The sequence below is a fragment of the Microcaecilia unicolor genome, chromosome 6 (genome assembly GCF_901765095.1).
Source record: "Microcaecilia unicolor chromosome 6, aMicUni1.1, whole genome shotgun sequence".
Lineage (NCBI taxonomy): Eukaryota > Metazoa > Chordata > Amphibia > Gymnophiona > Siphonopidae > Microcaecilia > Microcaecilia unicolor.
The window spans coordinates 294,068,019-294,087,163 of record NC_044036.1 but is presented as its reverse complement, the minus strand read 5'-3'; the positions used below and the strand labels follow the sequence as shown (position 1 = coordinate 294,087,163).

General features: G+C 44.4%; 1 protein-coding gene across 5 annotated transcripts in view; it reads left to right on the top strand.

Moving 5' to 3' along the window:
• The window catches only part of TBC1D13 (TBC1 domain family member 13), a 68,097-nt gene extending 49,357 nt beyond the window's left edge, over positions 1 to 18,740 (top strand). For 3 of the 5 annotated variants that reach the window (XM_030207901.1, XM_030207900.1, XM_030207898.1), the window contains exons 9-12: positions 223 to 386; positions 11,349 to 11,509; positions 11,799 to 11,856; positions 17,370 to 18,740. In XM_030207901.1, coding sequence (XP_030063761.1) covers positions 223 to 386; positions 11,349 to 11,509; positions 11,799 to 11,856; positions 17,370 to 17,435 — 449 coding nt within the window. In that variant the 3' untranslated portion in view covers positions 17,436 to 18,740. Of the gene's footprint in view, positions 1 to 222; positions 387 to 8,563; positions 8,665 to 11,348; positions 11,510 to 11,798; positions 11,857 to 17,369 lie in introns of those variants that run through there. The other 2 variants (XM_030207899.1, XM_030207902.1) reach the window with 2 other exon arrangements.
• Positions 18,741 to 19,145: the final 405 nt, after the last annotated feature.

The following is a 19,145-nucleotide window of genomic DNA, read 5'->3' as shown; positions in this document are numbered from 1 at the left end:
CTGATTTACTTCAGACACTGCCTCTCCCAGCAGAATACACTTTAGAGAATGGGGGCTTGCTGGCTGTGGGGGTGCTCGTAGCTCCTGCAGTCCCAGCATATCTATCTGATGCAGTTGTCTCAACCATCTGGACGGGAATAGGTGGATTTTGGGGGCTTTGTTTTTCCTGTTTAAAATTAAAAAAAAAAATCTGTGACTGCTTTATGGGTGGATGTCTTCCAGAGCATGCAGAAGCAGACACATTCTTCTGCTTCACAAACCTGATGGCAGAGATCCGGGATAACTTCATTAAAAGTCTGGATGACTCACAGTGCGGCATCACCTCTAGAATGGAGAGCGTTTACTCCACACTGAAAGAGAAGGATGTGGAGTTGTACCTGAAACTGGTGAGACACCCCATCCCCCCTCCCCCGGAAGGAGGCTGCTGTAGCAGGGTAAAAAAATTTCAGCTTTTGGAAAGGAGGAAGGCTGATCAGATCAGTCAGTATCTATGTGTCCTCTCCTAGTAACTTCTATTCTTGATGTCTGTCTTAACCACACCAGAATTTTAGTAGATATCCGGGAATACATATTGCAGGGCCAGGGATGACATGGGATTAGTAAAAGGGGTACATTCACAAACAGCATTGGGTCAGTAAGGCTTACAGGGAAAGAGAGAAGCACATATTTACAGGTGTTAATTCTGCCCCAGTTAGACATATTTTAGATAAGAATGTTTTGTTTTTCCATCAATGTGTTTAGAGTTTAAGACTGCTTGGATTTGTCTTTGGATGTCAGGAGAATTCATCCCACCCTAGGGGGTACAATACTAAGATACAGATAAACATGACATAGAGGTATTGAGCTACTACTGAAAAAGGTGTGAGCAAAATCCAAATAAATAGGGTGGCTGGTTGAAAAGTCCTAATTGTGTCTATTTTAAGCCTATTTTATAAAGGCAACATAAGTAGCTATATGGATTTATAAAATAGGCTCCCACAACCAGCCCCAATGGCATGCAAATGCTCAAACACAAATGTAAGACATGCTGTGAAAAAGCTGTATAAATATGTGTGTGCACTCATGTATCTCATAAAATATGCATGTACATCTTAGCTACGCTCCCAGGAAAGCTTATACACAGATGCCATAAAAGTAGATGGACTCTTTAAGTGCATGTGAAGCTGCACAATTTATAAAATGTCCTTTTCTGTATGTAAATCAAGGAAGTGAATACCATAATTAGTACAATTATAGGAGTTCATGTAATATAGTAAGTGACAGCAGATAAAGACCTGACTGGTCCATCCAGTCTGCCCAACAGTCACATTCATTATCATTTCAAGATTTAAATCAACAATGAACATGATCTATTATATTATATTATATGCCTTTGACCATCCAAATAGGGCGTCAACCAGCTTACACCTGTCGACACACACACACACAGTGGAGGAGTGGCCTAGTGGTTAGGGTGGTGGACTCTGGTCTTGGGGAACTGAATTCGATTCCCACTTCAGGCACAGGCAGCTCCTTGTGACTCTGGGCAAGTCACTTAACCCTCCATTGCCCCATGTAAGCCGCATTGAGCCTGCCATGAGTGGGAAAGCGCGGGGTACAAATGTAACAAAAATAAAAAAAATAAAATATATATGTGTGTGTGTGTCTCGACAGGTGTAAGCTGGTTGACGCCCTATTTGGATGGTCAAAGGCATCTGTCACAGTCCCTCATGAGTTTCCTCAGCAAATTAGGACAGAGGACACAATGTCCTGTTATGGATTGGGAACTTGCTAAAAGACAGGAAATGAGTAGGACTAAATGCTCAGTGTTCCCAATGGAGAAAGGTTATTGTGTGCCCTGGTGTTTTGTACCATATTGAGAAATGATTGAGATAGTAAATTTGCAGGTAACACAGAATAATTCAAAGTAGTTCAATCACAAGATGATTATAAGGAACTTCAGAAGACCTAAATTGCAGATGAAATTTATTGTGAACAGATCGCAAAGAAAAATAATCCTAATTCCTTAGTGTACTTACCATATCATTCCAGAACTTGTGGAGTATACCTGTCAACCAGCATCAAGAGACAAACTAAAGACTTGTGAGCTCTGCCTATAGCAGCACCAGCCTTAAGTCTTCAGTATTTGTCAGTCTGTACCAGAATGGTGATGGTCAGACAGTGCAGCTTCTGGACAGGTTGGAAAACACCTCATGGACTGGTCAAAGGAACAAGTCTTAGTTGAACAGGGGTGCCTATTTATAAATTTTTGCTCTATTTATTAAAAGCCAGTCGTCTTTGAGATGGATTTCTTCAGGATCAAGGTTTGTAAGGCTAAGAAATAAGTCTGAGAGATTAGGATCTTTTCACAGTTCTAGATTTCAGCCACACTGAGGTTCTTTTCTAGGAGACAAGAATGGAATCAAGGACCTTGTACCTCAGCAGTTTCCCAAACCTCCCAACAATGCCCTCCAGGACCATTCCTCAAAGGAACTAATGAGCAGATTATTGTCCTCATTCCTGGAGGAGTAGACCCACATCCAACCAGTGGATGTTGTATGTGATAAGCACGGTTATAAATTAGAGTTCTCCTGTCATCTTCCAGATGCTTTTCTAGTGTGCTGCTGTCATACTCCAACCAGACAGGAGAACTCAGACTTGTAACTGTGTCTTATCACAAATGCCACTAGTTGATGTGATTCAGGCTCATTTCTCTAAAAACTGAGTCAACTGACAATCTGAACATGAGACGAATAGACCTAGAGCGCATCATTATGAGGTTTGGGGGGACATCTGCTCCTTGAGATTCCTGATTTCCACCTTTTCTGTCAGATTGAAATGAAGTCTATTGTGGCTGCATCTTAGGATATTGAAAACTACCAGCGTGTCCTGATCTATAGTGCTTCATATCCTGAAATCTAGCTCCATTTGTGGAAAAATGAGAAAAGCTTTTGGGCTTGTTTTCATGTAGTCTCTGACGTGTAGTTTCCCTAGTGCTTGACTATCTTTTTATTTTTTTTCCCAACAAAATCACATACATATTGTCTTAGTCAAAGTATATACTGAAGCGCTTCAGCATATTGCAACATAAAATAAGATTAAGCTAATATTCTCACCCGCTACTCTTTTTCTCCTCTCCCTGTCCCAATCCTTCTCCCTCCTCCTTTGACTGTCTTTAGAGGCAAAATAAGTTTGCCTCTAAAAGGAAGTCTGATTAGTCAAGTCTTTCAGGAAGAATCTGTAGATCAGTTTGTGAGCCATAGAAGTCTTCTGGCTGAAACACTTACTGTCATGCCTCATGCAGAAGTAAAAATAAGTCAGAGATCATCAGCTAGATAGGCTAACTTTGATTCCAAATGATCAGGAACCTCTGAGGACTCCAGTTTTGATTTGAGCTACACCTTGTGCTTGTTGGATTGAAAGAAGGGAAGCTCTAGAGACGTAGGCACTGCACACTGCTTCTCAAAGGACTAATGCTAAGTCTTCAAATGATTGGTTAAATGAAGACTTTAGTTTATGGCCTGCACATCCTTATACGTAGTTCTAGCTTCTAATGAAATCGTAGTCTTCTTTGTAACACTATTACTAAGGCCATCAACCTTAAGTTGTTTAAGCTCTTCTTTCTCTTCAGATACCCATTATAGAACATTGCCATAGCTCTATCCACTCTTAATCCAGCCTCAGGAGAGTCCCATTCAGCTGAGATTAGAGTCTGTGTAGCCTGATGCAAATAAATGGTTTTAAGGTGTTTTTTTTAAATGTTTATTTATTCGTTGCTGGATATGCCACCTTTACAAAGGAGGGTCAAAGCGCTTTACAATTAAAAATATAATACAATCAAAAAAAGAACTACAATGTTGATAGGAAAGGATACAAGCACACAAAGGACCCAATGAACAAAACTCTATCGCAGTTCTGAACAGCACCAGAAAAATACCACCTAGTCGGCGCATCTGAACTACTCCCTCATGCTCAATGCTAATGAGATGCAAATATAAGCTAGTTTATAGAGTTGAGCATGAGGTAGTTGTTTGGGAGTTAGGAGCAGCATGGTGCTTGGTACATGTGCTCAAGAGTTGTGCATCAAGCACCTAGAACACCAGAGGGGGAGAAGGGAAGGAGGAAGAAGAAGGCAACAGCTCCCAGCTAGTGAAAAGAGGGAGGACCTGGCCAGTGCTTTGTAGTATTTACTTACACATTCTACCCTTGATAGAAATCAACACAACTACTGCCAAAATGTATCACAGTGAAAGCCTGAAAATGTGCTTCCCTTGAGGTGCAAGGTTTTTCACTTGTGATCTGGGGTCCCAAAGCCTTGCACAATTACAATAGAGAGGCCCCACTTCTGCTCGCAGGTGGCGGCCGAATTCCCACATGTGAGCTTGCTGCAGTTCCTCTATTTCCTCGCTTGTTCTTTGGCTCCCTTGCAAGATCCTCTCTTCAACAACCCTAACGCAAGCGCCAAACTGGCAGGTTCCCGTTGGTAAGGGCACCCTTCTTAAGGATGTGCTTCTTTGAGCATCAGATTGAATCCCAGATGATCTGATTTGCATGTGATTTGTGCTAGCCTTTGACGCACTCGTGCCTTCGCTGGAGCCCTCCGAGCATTAGGCACTAGCAAATGTGGGTGCTAGTCCAGTGCTAATGGCCTCTAGTGCCTGATTTGCTTCTGAGCATCAGGGCCAAAGAGCACACACACAGCAAACTACTAAATAAAACAAACAAGTGAACTGAGCAATGAATCACCACAAGCCTCCACCCATTAGTGGAATTAGTCCAAGGAGACATTAAAAGCAAATCTAAAGAAATGAGCTTTGAGTAGAGATTTCAATCAGGGGAGAGAGTTCAGACTTGAGGGAAGGGAGAAGGTCATTCCAGATTTTAGGGGCTAGGAAAAAGAATGCAGTAGAACGTGTGGAATTGTAGTTTGCAAAATTTGGGGAGGGAAGAACTAAAAGGTGTGCATCGTGGGGAATGGGCGGGCGTGTAGGGGATAATAACAGAAGAGAGGTGGGAAGAGAAACCAGTGTGTAGAACCTTGTGGGTGATGATGAGGATCTTGAACCAAAACCCGAAAGAAATGGGTAGCTATTGTAACTGAAGAAAAAGGGGAGTGATGTGATCAAACTTCTTGGTGTGAAAGAGTAGGTGAGCAACTGAGTTCTGGAGCGTCTGAAGACGACGTAACTGAGAGATGCCAGCTTAGGCAGAGTTAGTCAATGTGCAAAATAATAAAGGCATAAAGTAGGTTGTACAGAGAGGGGAAGTCCAGGAGTCCCAAAAGAGAGAGGCATTTGAGCCATGGGAGAAGCAATTCATAAAATCTCTAAGCATTTAGCAATAACTGAAAAAAAGCTCCTCCCTTCTGAAATTTATAGTGGGGCCATCTCCCTTGGTTACCTGGGATTTCTTCCTCGGTGATCTATAATGAATGGAGTTTTAGACCCCAGTGAAACAACATGGCTGGATCCTGTAGCTAAAAAGACAGACTATGACTTACTGTCCTCTAAAGTCCAAGCTCCTTTTAGCAGCTGAACTGTCAGGCAATTACTTAATGTTTTAACAAAAAAACCTTGTGTAACAGAAGTACAGACTCCAGAGAAAAGGGAACTTTTGCTTTTTCTGTAAGGTCTCCCAGAGGAATAGAATTTTCTGATTAAACCTGAAGGTAAAAGAGATGACCTTTGTAAAACTGCATTGACAGGCTACTGGCTCCCCTCATCTGCACGCTACCCAAAACTTAAAGCTATTTCTGCACTGGAATTAACTAGTGAACATGTTCTTCCTGCACCAGTTTTCAGTGAACTGCAGGACCATAATGGTAGTAAAATCTCATTTTCCTATCTTAAAAGTAACTGCCACTACTTGCTGTACTGTTTCTGTGATCTTCCAACTGCTGGGAGCCCACACAAGAGCTGAAGTGACTGGAGGAGGAGCAGCAGCAGCAGCAGGTCCCACAGTGCAAGCAATGTTAAATGCCTTCTGCTGGGACATCGTTGTAAGGTGACCAAAATTTACCTCACTCATCCCAGCTTCTTTTCAAATTCAGTCTAGTATTTTAACCTGTGCACGCTGGGAAAGTGGAGCTGAGCCACAATCAATGCCACAACCCAAGTTCCTTTGGGCAGACAATTGACAGAACCCCCTTCAGAGCGATGATGAAGTAAAAGAATAAAAACTCCAAGAAGAAACTGTTGGAAGATGTACTGTAACTGCCTTCAGATCAAAGCAGCAAACTTGTACGGTCTGTGCCCTGAATAAGGCAGGTACAAATCAAAGTAAGGTATACACATATGTTTGTCTTGTTGGGCAAACTGGATGGACCGTGCAGGTCTTTTTCTGCCGTCATCTACTATGTTACTATATATGTTATATGTTCTTATTATAATTGTAAAGATTGTTTTACAGCTGTAGTAGTTTATTCTCAGCAGAAAGGAAGAATTAGCCAGTAGGGGGTAACCGTCAGACTCCTCCTGAGAAACCCTTCTGCTCTCAAATAAAAATAACCCCTCTTTTAATATGGAGCACAAATCCTCAAGAGAAGAACCCCCTGCTCAGCTAAGAACCAGTTCTCTGGCTCAGGAGCAAACAAAATGGTTCAGTAGCTACATGGTCAGACCATCACCATCTGATGGAGATAGCTGTTCAGTATTTCTCTAAGGCTTGTTCTTTGTCTCCATCTGCTGGTGACAGACGTAAGCCACAGTTTCTGGACTGCTCTGATTTGGATTAAAGGAAATAAAATTAGTAGGCAAGACCTGATTTCTTCTTGTACTTCTTTCCTTCTGCAGAGAGAAGTGTGGAGAAAACTTTAGGTTGCTTCATTTGCTAGATATTCTTTATGTTCGCCTCAAGTTTTTGGATATGACTAATGGTTTTCAAGATTAGACAGATTATTTGTCCTATTTGGAGATGCAAGGAAAAACCAGGCAACTTCTAAGGCTACTATTGCTTACTGGCTTAAAGAGATTTCTTTAGCTTGTATTCTTGTACAGGGGAAACAGCTTCCTCAAGGACTGAAAGCATATTCTACTAGAGGAATATCAGCTTCTTGTATGGAGTCACGTGTGATGGCATGTTGCCTTACAACATGTCATCACTTCACGCATTTATGAGTAATGGACCAAAACCTTAACTTTGATGACAAATAGCTACAATCACAGAAAAGGCTTTCAGGACCCTGTGGAAACTGAGAAGAATTAGGAACTTCTTCTCTAACTCCACATTCCATCTTCTAGTACAATCACTGATCCTCTCCCAACTGGACTACTGCAGTGGACTGGATGAGGGATGCAAAGACACAAACAATACAAAATACGGCTACATGCTTTATCTTCAGAACACCACCCTACCAAAAGACTCCCCCCCCCCCCCCCCCCCCCCCCCCCCCCCACTACATGCACTCCATTGGCTACCCATCAAAGAATCATCTTCAAAATTTCAGCCCTGGTATTCACTATCCTTCAAGGCTTATCCATAGAATACCTCACCTCATTGATCAGTCTTTCTCCAAGGAATGCATCAGCGAGCTCCTGCACCTTTATGACCCTACACCACCAACATCAAAAAGGAATACGAGACAAATCAATCTATGCTTCATACCTATCAACCAAAACCTGGAACTCCCTACTACCAAATATCAGAAAGGTCATGAATACCTAACCTTACGCAAACTACTAAAAACATATTTGTTCACCAAACTCACCACAGAAAAAGGTCAACAGTCCCGAAATACCACTCACCCCCCCCCCCCCCCGTCCCTACCACTAACATCAAATTAATCTACCTCTTTCCCCAGTGAACCCATAATATCAAAATACACAAATTCTCACCTACTATCAACTTCCCCTTCTACACCCCTCCAATCAGATTTAATACACTCCATTCCTACCTTTCTGATAGATAACCATGTCTCAGAATTGTAACATCTTACATATAGCTAAGCTATATCAAAATGTTAAACTAGTCTCATAGTGTTAAATTTATCTCAAAACTTTTAAGTTTTATGTGGTTTTATAGTTCACCTATACTATTGTTAAATTGTTACTTAAATTGTTACGTTAGTTATGATGTAAGCCGCATTGAACCAAACATATTTTGGATAATGCAGGATATAAAAAAAATAAATGAAATTATGTGGGTGTACAAGCAGAGGTTGTGTTTGGAGCTGAACTTCTTTGGACAGGGATTTCAGAGTCCCACCCTTCTTTAGGATTGCTTAACTACATTCCACAGGTTCTGGACTAGGGTTTGATAAGGACACTAATGAAGGAGAGATTGTCTTTCCTGTTAATTTTGTTTTCCTTTAGTCTTACCAGACCAGTGCAGAGGCCCTCCTGAAAATGTTATCATTACTATAAGAGCTCTGTTACGGGATCTGCTGTATGCATTAGATTTTTAATGTCTAAAATGCCTTCTCATGTTTTCATAGTTTTGTTTTACTTGTATATTATTTTATAAATTTGTCAAATGTTTATAGATATATTTTATTAATTCTGTAAGTGAAATGAAAAGGAAACACATAATCTCCATTGCTTTATCATTCAAAATGCTGAAGACCAAAAGATGCATGTTGTCTTTATAGGATAAAGTTTACAGGTCTTTCTGTCTCCATTTGCTGGTTGATGAGCATAACTTACAGGTTTTTGATTAGTCTGATGGGACTAAAGGAAACAAAATTAACAGGTAAGACATAAGGAGACAAAATGAACAGGAAAGACATAAGTTCTTCTTATGGGGTCAATATAATAAGTGGTGTTAACCTTACTTTCTGATGTAAGGAAAAATTAGTCCTTACCTGATAATTTTCTTTCCATTACTCCCAACAGATCAATCCAGAGACTTGTGGGTTATGTCCCTCTACCAGCAGATGGCGATAGAGAGAACGCCAGAGGTTTGCTATATGTGGTCATGTGCAGCCAACAACAGCTTAGTATGAATGATACCAAAGCAGTGGAAAAGAACATTTGAATACAAGACCCACTCTCCTGCCTCTTCAGCAAGTACAATGTAGAACCTCAACCACCTGTGCGGGAGAATATTCAAACACACTCGAACTGTGAAACAAACAAACAGTGCTAACAAAGGAATCCTCATAGAACTCACAATAAACCGAAAAACAAACAGCAGAAAATATATCCATATCTGGGCGGGCCTCTGGATTGATCTTTTGGGACTAATGGAAAGAAAATTGTCAGGTAAGGACTAATTTTTCCTTTCATATAGTCCCACAGATCAATCCAGAGATTTGTGGGATGTACCAAAGCAGTCAAGTAGGGCAGGAAATCCCTAACCCCGCTGCGATAACTGATGCACCAAAAAACGCGTCCTGACGAGCTGCCACATCTACCCGATAATGCTTAGCAAAGATATGAACCAACGCTCATGTGGCTGCTTTGCAGATGTTCTCCAAAGACGCCAAACACACCTCCGCCAGAGAAGAAGCATGTGCTCTAGTAGAATGAGCCCAAACTTATAAGGGAGGAGACCTTCCCAAGGACAAGTACGCTGAAGCTATCGCCTCCCGGAGCCAGCGGGCTACTTTAGCCTTAGAAGCCATAGTACCTTTCTTGTGCCCCGCAAAAAGGTGATCCGAACACCAGAACTCATTGGTAACCTCCAGATGTCGTAGCAAGATACGTTTGACATCCAAGCAACGCAGGGCCCGAAAACCCTCCGGGTAATCCTCTCTCCGAAACATCAGCAATGACAGAGACTGGCTTAGATGGAAACCACCTTCGGTAAAAAGGAAGAGACCATACGAATGGATATTCTGACTTCCGTGAATTAGAAAGAGCTCTCTGCACGAGAGCGCCTGTAACTCCGAAATCCTCCTGGCTGAAGCAATAGCAACCAAGAAGACCGTTTTTAGAGTACGATCCTTCAATGTCAGTTTTGCTAAAGGCTCAAAAGGCGGCGAGATTCAGACTCCAACTCGGAAGTACCAGAGGCCGAGGCGGGCGTAGGTGGTTCACGCCCCTCAGAAAACGTACCACATCCGGATGGGCCACCAGAGAAGTACCCTGAAGGCGGCCCCTAAAGCATGTCAACGCCGCCACCTGAACCTTCAAAGTACTCGACTTTTGCAGTCCCTGCTGAAGGAAGGGAGGATCATGGACACGGAGGTGGACACCACCGAAACCCCCGACTGTGCACACCACGCCTCAAAGTGAACCACATTCCGCCGTCTGCCTTGCTCGGAGGGGTTAAAGCAAGTTCCGTTTCCAATGCGGTTCGATGCATTCACGCCTCGCAGTCCCCCGACACTGCTCGCCGGCTCCCACACCAGGAGCAGCGCTTCGCAGCCTCTGAAGGCACCAACATATTGCAGACTACCAAAGAACGGTCCCTCCCTCTCCTCGCGCCAAACTACCGGTCTAGAGAGGAGTCCTCCAAAAGCATGGATAAACACTCAGCTTACCTCGAGGCTGTTTTTTTTTTTTAAGAGGCAAGAGAAACAGACAGCCAGATTCTAGTAACAGACACCAGCAGTCTGGGTGGGGGGGCATTGGAGGGAGAGAGGGAGGGACCTGGCACCACCAGGTGTGCACCCCAAATGCACAGATCGGGCCTCAACCGCAGTCCAGGCTCAACTAGATCCTCAGAGAGTACTAGGAGCCGGATCCATCCAGAGCTGCACACCTATGACCTTTCACCTGCTAGATAGAATACTGAGTGGCGTTGGCTGCACAGGACCACATATAGCAAACCTCTGGCATTCTCTCTATCTCCACCTGCTGGTAGAGGGACATAACCCACAAATCTCTGGATTGATCTGTGGGACACCATGGAATAAGAGTGTTAGTGTGGAGAAAGATGCAGTAAAATAGAATTTGTTGCCAGAAGATGAGCTGAAGGTCAGTAGCATAGTTGGGTTTAAAAAAAGCTTTTGATATGTTGCTGGAGAACAGGTCCATTAACAGCTATTAGTCAAGTAAGCTTGGAGAATGTCACCTCTTATTTATAAGGAGCTGGGGATGAGTAGTATTAGGATATGCTAAGTATCTTTCACAAGTAGACCATATAGCCCAGCATCCTGTGTCCCAGAGTGGTCACACTGGACCACTGGTCTGATAGTGTATCAATTTTTATGTTCCTAATGTGATGCTTTATGTTGAAGAACTGTTTAGATTTAACCTCTGTGAAGGAGGCATTGAGGCAATACATTTTAATGTCTTGTGCACAGCTATTCACCACAATTTAGTACAAGCAAGCAAGAGGCATCCTGCTACTGCCACAAATCCACTACCCCCTGCCTTGCTTTGAGAGTCACCCAAAAATGTGACTGAATATTCGAGAATGCTGTGTGAATGGACTGATGCTGTTTCTGAGAGTCATAATAATGTTCCCTTGCCTTCTATCTCCAACAGCAGGAGCAGAATATCAGGCCTCAGTTTTTTGCCTTTCGCTGGCTCATGCTGCTTCTGTCTCAAGAGTTTGTGCTACCTGATGTTATACAAATCTGGGACTCACTTTTTGCTGACGAAAATCGTTTTGATTTCTTGCTCCTGGTCAGCTGCGCTATGTTAATGTGAGTGTGCACAAGTCTGTCATATTCTTGCCATTGTGAGACTCTTTACTATTCTGTTGTGAGTCAGAGACTGAGGGGGGCTTCCTTTCTTTCCCTAGCGGGCTGAGACTGTGTGTGTAACGTGTTTCAGAGAGGTGGGTGCTGTCTTTCCTCTGTCTTAGATGTGGTGACTTGGTATCTGTCTCTTCCCCTGGGTGTGCTGTCAGGTGGAGCTATGTTTCTGTGCATGGGGATAAGAAAAATGCTAAAAGTTACAGAAAGTTCTCACTTTAATACTGTTTCTCCTTAGACTAATACGAGACCAGTTACTAGAGGGAGACTTCACCTTGAACATGAGGCTGCTTCAGGTAAGGGCTTCAGGGTCCCCCACACCCCAGAATGCAGTGATGTGAAAAATCATTTACGCCACTCTTGATTTCCCCTATTATTGCATATGTCACTTGCTAATTTTTAAACAAAATACAATGTTAGACAAAGTGAACCTGAGTAAACACATAATAAAGTTTTTAAATTATTCATTTATTAAGGAACAAAGTTGTCCAACTCCCATATCACTTATGTGAAAACGTAACTGTCCCCTAGACGTAGTAACTAGTTGCATCCGCTTTAGCAGCACCAATTGCAACTAAACATTTCCTGTAATTTGATATCAGTTTTTCACATCACCATTGAGGAATTTCTTTGCAGAATTGCTTTAATTCAGACACATATGTAGGTTTTTATTTATTTATTTTATTTATAGCAGTATTTGTATCCCACATTTTCCAAATATGTTTGGTTCAATGTGGCTAACAATGATAGATCATAGAGGTAGAGTGTTACATTTTACATGGTAAAGAGATACATTTAATGGGAACGTTGGATAGCGAATTATGTTTAACATGAGCATAAGATACTAGGTTACGTTAGTACCTTGAGTAATTTTGAGAAGAACATAAGGTACCAGGTTGCATTGTGGTAGCTTCAGGGTAGGGGAGCAGGTGAGCTGGATTAATGACTTGTTTGGTTGGTATTAAGTGGTTTGAGGGATAGGAGTTGGTCATTTGGGATGTTGGGGAAGTATAATTGGGTGTTTTGGCATCTTGGGTTGATTTGTGAGGAGGGGGATTACATGGTTGGTTTGTTTTGTTTGGGTGAAGTTGATTCGTTTTTGTTGTCTGTGGTTGGGAACTTCTTGAACATGTATGTCTTGAGCTGTTTCCTGAAGGTTGTGTGGGGTGTTATGGACCTTAGGGATTTTGGTAGAGTATTCCATGTTTGGTTCATAGTAGGGGAAGTTCGTAGAGTGAACAGACTTGTAGATGAATTTGCGGCTGCTGGGGTAGTGAAGGGTCAAATAGTACCTCGCCTCTTTCAGTGAGTTCTTAAGGGTTAGGATGATCAGGTAGGCAGGAGCTTCACTGTAGATTATAAGCCAGACCATGGGACAGGCTTGAAGGTTATGCAGGCTTTGATTGGGAGCCAGCGTAGAGCTCGAGTGTAATTTTTGATCAATGATTACTCCCAGTAGTTTTAGGTTTTCCGAGAGGGGGTACGAGGTGTCATCTATGGTTATGTTGGTTGTGGTGGTTTGTGCGGTTCTGTTATTGCCAGTAATTGGGTCTTGTCTCTGTTGAGTTTGAGTTTAAAGGCAGTGGCCCAGTTTTCTAGTATGTTTGGGCTTCCTTTGATTATCTCTGATATGTCTTTTAGGTCTTTTTCGAATGGGATGTAGATCGTCACATCGTCAGCGTAGATGAACGGATTGAGGCCTTTATTGTCAAGTGTCTTGGCCAGAGGGGTCATCATGATGTTGAAGAGGATTGGGCAAATTGAGGATCCCTATGGGACTCCTGGTTGTTCTTTCCATGTGTGGGACAGTTCGTTTTTCATTTTGACTTGGTATGATCTCTTGGTCAGGAATTTGTCAAACCATTGGATTGCTGCTCCACTTATGCTGATCTTGTCGAGTATTCGTATTAGGATGTAGTGGTCGACCATGTCGAAGGCTGAGGACATGTCGAATTGTGTAGTAGTATGTTTCTGCTTTGACTGATTTCTTTCTTGAATTTGGCGATTAGTGCAGTTAGTGTCGTTTCTGTGCTGTGGTGAGATCTGAATCCTGATTGAGAGTCGTGGAGTGTTGAGAAGTTGTGCAGGTATTCTGTTAGTTGCTTGTTGACAACATTTTCTAGTAGTTTGGCAATTAGGGGTATGGAGGCTACTGGTCTGTAGTTTTTTATGTCACTTTTGCTTAATTTGGCATTTTTGGGAATAGGCATTAAGATGATCCCTTTTTCCTCTGGGAAGACACCTATGGTTAGCAGATCGGCTAAGTAGGCTGTGATGCTTTCTAGGAATTTTGTGTGTGGGGGGGGGGGGGTCCTTAGAAGGTAGCTGGGGAAGATGTCTAGTGAGCAGTGAGAGTGGTTGTTTTGTGACATAAATGACGGACTAGTGTCATTTTAGGGGGTGAGAATGCCGACCATGATCTGTCTGCGTTATATGGCGCTTCGCTTCCAGTGAGTTCCTCCAAGTACTGCTCCAAGTTTGGATTATCTTTCTGGAAGGAGGCTCTCAGTAATGTTATTTTATCCTCAAAGTATTAGCAAGTTCTTGTGTTCAAAGAGGGTTTGCTGATTCGGATGTATTTTGCTCTCTGTTTAGAAGTAAGTTGATTATGCTGTAAAGTTTTTTGTTTGTTTGTTTATTTTTATTTTGTAGTCTGATCCAATTATTTGCTTGAAGTGGTTGAATTTGATTGTTCTCAGTTTTGCCTTGTATTATCTTGCGTTTTGCTTTCCAGTTCGCTTTGTTTTCGTCGGTTTTGAGTTTCTGCCATAGGCTTTCTAGCTTTCTGCATTCTCTTTTGTATTCTTTTAGCTCTCTAAATTTTCAGAAAGGTTTTGATAAAGTTCCTCATGAGAGACTCCTGAGAGCATTAGAGTCAAGGAGTAGGAGGCAAGGTTCTGGTGTGGATTGGGAATTGGTTATTGGACAGAAAGCAGAGGGTAGGGTTAAATGGTCATTTCTTTCGATGGAGGAGGGTGAACAGTGGAGTGCCTCAGAGATTTGTATTGGGACTGGTGCTATTTAACATATCCTATATAATAATTCTCACCTCCAACGTTCTAATGTGCCTGGTACCCTGGCTCCCTCGGAGGTGGTCTGCTAGGCAGTTTAGAATGCACTGACGTCAGTGATGTCACTGACAGCTGATTCCAAGGCAAGGGGAGGAGTACTCCTCCCCCTGCCTGGGAAACAGCTGTCAGTGCCCCCCCCTCGGCGCAACACCCAAGCCCATGCCCTGCAAAACCGCGAGCCAGGAAGGGGGAGGAGTAGGGAAACATGCGGAGCGTGTTTCCCTACTCCTCCCCCTGCCTACCAATCAGATCTCAGTGCCCCCCCCCCCCCCCCCCCGGAGTAACACCCAAGCCCCTCCGCCCCGGCGCAGCACCCAAGACCCTTCCCCCGGCGCATCACCAAAGCCCCTACCCCCCCCCCCCCTCGGGCACATCAACTCCCTTGCCACCCGCAGCCGCCAATACTAATGCTGTCTGGCCGCTGCTGCTTCTCCTGTGGTGCAGCAGCGGCCGGTATAAAAAGAAAAAAGCCAAAAAAAAAGATTTTTAACCTGAAACGCGGCTCCGTAGACAGCCATCTGGCATTGGCTGTCGTCACTGCAGCCGCTCCTCCTCTCCCCTCCATGTCACTGCCCCTGCAGGAAGACCCCGGAGGAGCGCAGCGACGTCAGAGGGGAGAGGAGGAACGGCTGCAGAGATGACAGCCAATGCCAGATGGCTATCTACGGAGCCGTGTTTCAGGTTTAAAATCTTTTTTTTGGCTTTTTTCTTTTTGTACCGGCCGCTGCTGCTCAATAGGAGACGCAGCAGCGGCCGGACAGCGTTAATATTGGTGGCTGTGGGTGGCGAGGAGGTTGATGTGCCCGATGGGGGGTAGGGGCTTGGGTGATGCGCTGGGGGGGGGGGGTAGGGGTTTGGGTGATGCGCCGAGGGGGGAGGGGAGGGTCGGTGGACATGGGTGGCTGGAGTGGGGCAGGGGGAGGGGAGGGTCACTGGACATGGGTGGCTGCAGGGGGAGAGGAGGGTCGCTGGACATGGATGGCTGCAGGGGGGGCAGGGGAGGTGGGGAGGGGGTCCTGAGACCAGATGGGGCAGGGGAGAGGAGGGTCGCTGGACATGGGTGGCTGCAGGGGAGAGAGGTGAGTCGCTGGACATGGGTGGCTACAGGGGGGGCAAGGGGAAAGGAGAGGAGGGTCGTTGGACATGGGTGGCTGCAGGGGGCAGGGAAGAGGAGGGTCGCTGGACATGGGTAGCTGCAGGGGGAGAGGAGGGTTGCTGGACATGGGTAGCTGCAGGGGGGGCAGGGGAGAGAGGTGGGTCGCTGGACATGGGTGGCTACGGGGGGAGGGCAAGGGGAAAGGAGAGGAGGGTCGTTGGACATGGGTGGCTGCAGGGGGGCAGGGAAGAGGAGGGTTGCTGGACATGGGTAGCTGCAGGGGGAGAGGAGGGTTGCTGGACATGGGTGGCTGCAGGGGGGGGGCAGGGGGAGAGGAGTGTTGCTGGACATGGGTGGCTGCAGGGGGCAGGGAAGAGGAGGGTCGCTGGACATGGGTAGCTGCAGGGGGAGAGGAGGGTTGCTGGACATGGGTGGCTGCAGGGGGGGCAGGGGAGAGAGGTGGGTCACTGGACATGGGTGGCTACAGGGGGGGGGCAAGGGGAAAGGAGAGGAGGGTCGTTGGACATGGGTGGCTGCAGGGGGGCAGGGAAGAGGAGGGTTGCTGGACATGGGTAGCTGCAGGGGGAGAGGAGGGTTGCTGGACATGGGTGGCTGCAGGGGGGGGGGCAGGGGGAGAGGAGTGTTGCTGGACATGGGTGGCTGCAAGGGGGGCAGGGGAGAGAGAAGGGCCGCTGCACATGCGTGGCTGCAGGGGCAGAGGAGGGTTGGTGGGGAGGGGGTCCTGAGACCAGATGGGTGGCTGCAGGGGGGCGCAGGGGAGACAGGAAGGACGCTGCGGGGGGGGGGGGGGGGGATTACCTTGCTAGCGCCCGTTTCATTGCCTACCGAAACGGGCCTTTTATACTAGTTAATAAATGATATGGAAATTGGAATGACAAGTGAAATGATTAAATTTGCAGATGATACAAAACTGTGCAAGGATGTTAAAACAAAACACGTGCAGACTGTGAAATATTGCAGGAAGACCTTAGGAAATTGAAAGATTGGGCATCCAAATGGCAGATGAAATTTAATGTGGCAAATGCAAGGTGATGCGCATTGGAAAGAATAATCTGAATCATAGTTATCTGATACTAGGGTCCACGATCTGGGTGTCATTGTAGATAATACACTTAAATCTTCGTCTCAGTGTGTGGTGGCGGCCAAACAAGCAAACAGGCTGCTAGGAATTATTAGGAAAGGGATGGTGAATAAGACCGAAAATACTATAATGCCTTTGTATTGCTCCATGGTGCGACTGCACATTGAGTACTGCATTCAGTTCTGGTCACTGTCTCAAAAAAGATATAGCAGAGAAAAGGTTCAAAGAAGAGTGACCAAAATGATAAAGGGAATGGAACTCCTCTCGTATGAGGAAAGGCTAAAGAGGTTAGGGCTCTTCAGCTTGGAAAAGAGATGGGTGAGGGGAGTTATGATTTCTACAAAATCTTGAGTGGTGTAGAAAGAGTAGAAGTAAATTGATTTTTTACTCATTCCAAAAGTACGAAGACTAGGGGACACTTGAGAAAGTTACACGAATAGTTAAGCTCTGGAACTCTTTGCTGACTTAATCTGCTGTTAGTGTGCTCATGTTTGGTCTCTGTGTAATGCACTGCTTGCTTGCTTGTTTATTTACTTCCAGGACTATCCCCCCATTGATGTTTCCCAGATCCTTAAAAAGGCCAAGGCCCTTCAGAATGGCAAATAGTTTTTCTGGATGAGAACCTGTGCTGCAGGGCACCACGGGAGCTGGTTTATACACTAGCATCGAATCCACAATGACTCCATCCAATCTTACAGACTGAGTGACATCAGCCAGTTCCACACCAAAGTCTTGAACTTGCACCCAAGAACTCCAATTCTAAAACAAAATACTTATTTTAAATTATTTAGGAATTTAATGTGTGGTTGGCAAGGTTTTATGAGCTGACTGTAGAATATTTTCACAAATGCTACAGCATTCAGGTCCTGTAGCCATTTTTTATTTCTTCTATTTTCTCTTCCTTGCATCACTGGTTTGATGCACATGTGATCATATGAATGGCTCCAGTTGAGTTACTGTATGTATTACCAGTATTGCTCATGGTATCTCTGCTGCATAGGAGCCAGTAGTCTGTGTTGCACATTTCTGTCCTAGATATGAATAGAATCTATTGAGAGATGAGGGGCTTCCTGTTTCTCCAACAATCGACAAGTTAAGAAGTGACAAAATGGTGCATTTACCATTTCCCCTCCCTTCATTTGCAAAACTCATCTATGTCTGTTTAGGGACTGAGGGTGAAAAGACATGATAAAATGTGTCGTAGTAGGGTGGCAGAGACTAAATGACGTGTATATGTCTTTGGTAGGTATAGATGGAGCCTCCCCAATAGGCACAATCACTTGGGTGAAATGCACCTAAAAAGGAAGCCTCTGGCTGTAACTGATTATTTTAACAGCTTTTCTTATGGACCTTAACTCACTAGAACTCTTCCCTACTGTAGTTGGACTGATAAACTACTGCTGGCCCTGTACCAATCATTACAAGCAGGCACTGGGTCTGGCCAGTAGCAGAGCTCTTGAAAGGCAACTGTAATGGCTATTTACCCAAATATTTTAATTGGTCATGTTGGAGCTGTGCAGAGCTGAAGCTAGTACTCCCTTTAACACTGTATAGGACATTCAGTTGTATGAAAAGTTGCTAAGAGACATGATACCAACTCCAGTACTTCTCTCCCCTTGGTTGAAAGGGGGTGGCAGCAGCCAAGGAGCACAAACATTTTTCCTGTGTGGTTCAGTAAAGATGTAATCATAAATCTTTACCATCTTAGAGAGAGAAATGTACTCCTTTAGCTTGAATTTTTTTTTTAACAAGGAAAAATTAAGAATGTTAGTTACCATCTTTATTAACTTGCAGAAATTCTTGCTGCCTGTTTTAAAACCTACTCCTTGATGTAATTTTTGATTGGTTTAACTTGTATAAGGTTGTCCAGCACATTCCTGCAGTGGAATGTGCTCTTCTGCTTGCAGGAAATTGGGGGGGGGGGGGGCTGTTGAATCTTTCTTTGAAAGGTTCCTGCCCTTTCTTTTAGTGTAAACACCTGCCTTTAGTTAAGGCACATGTTTTAAAGGTGGTGCCAGCTGTACTATACAGAACTTGTGAAACTTAGATCAGCAGTGCCTAGAAGTAGAACTCCATTCACCTACTCCTACATGGCTAGCGCCAGGAGTTTCTGATCTTTTCACAAGATGCTCAGAGCTCTGAAATGGAATCATCTATAGACCAGGGTATCTAAAACTATCTGCCTGTACCCTCAGAAATAAATATTCAAGAAGGTGAAGGGTGCTGGTGCAAAGAAAGGTTTCACAAGGCAGGAGTGCATTATAGACTTAGGGTATTTATCCTTGCAGACCTCCGTCTCTTGTTATTTATTTCTCT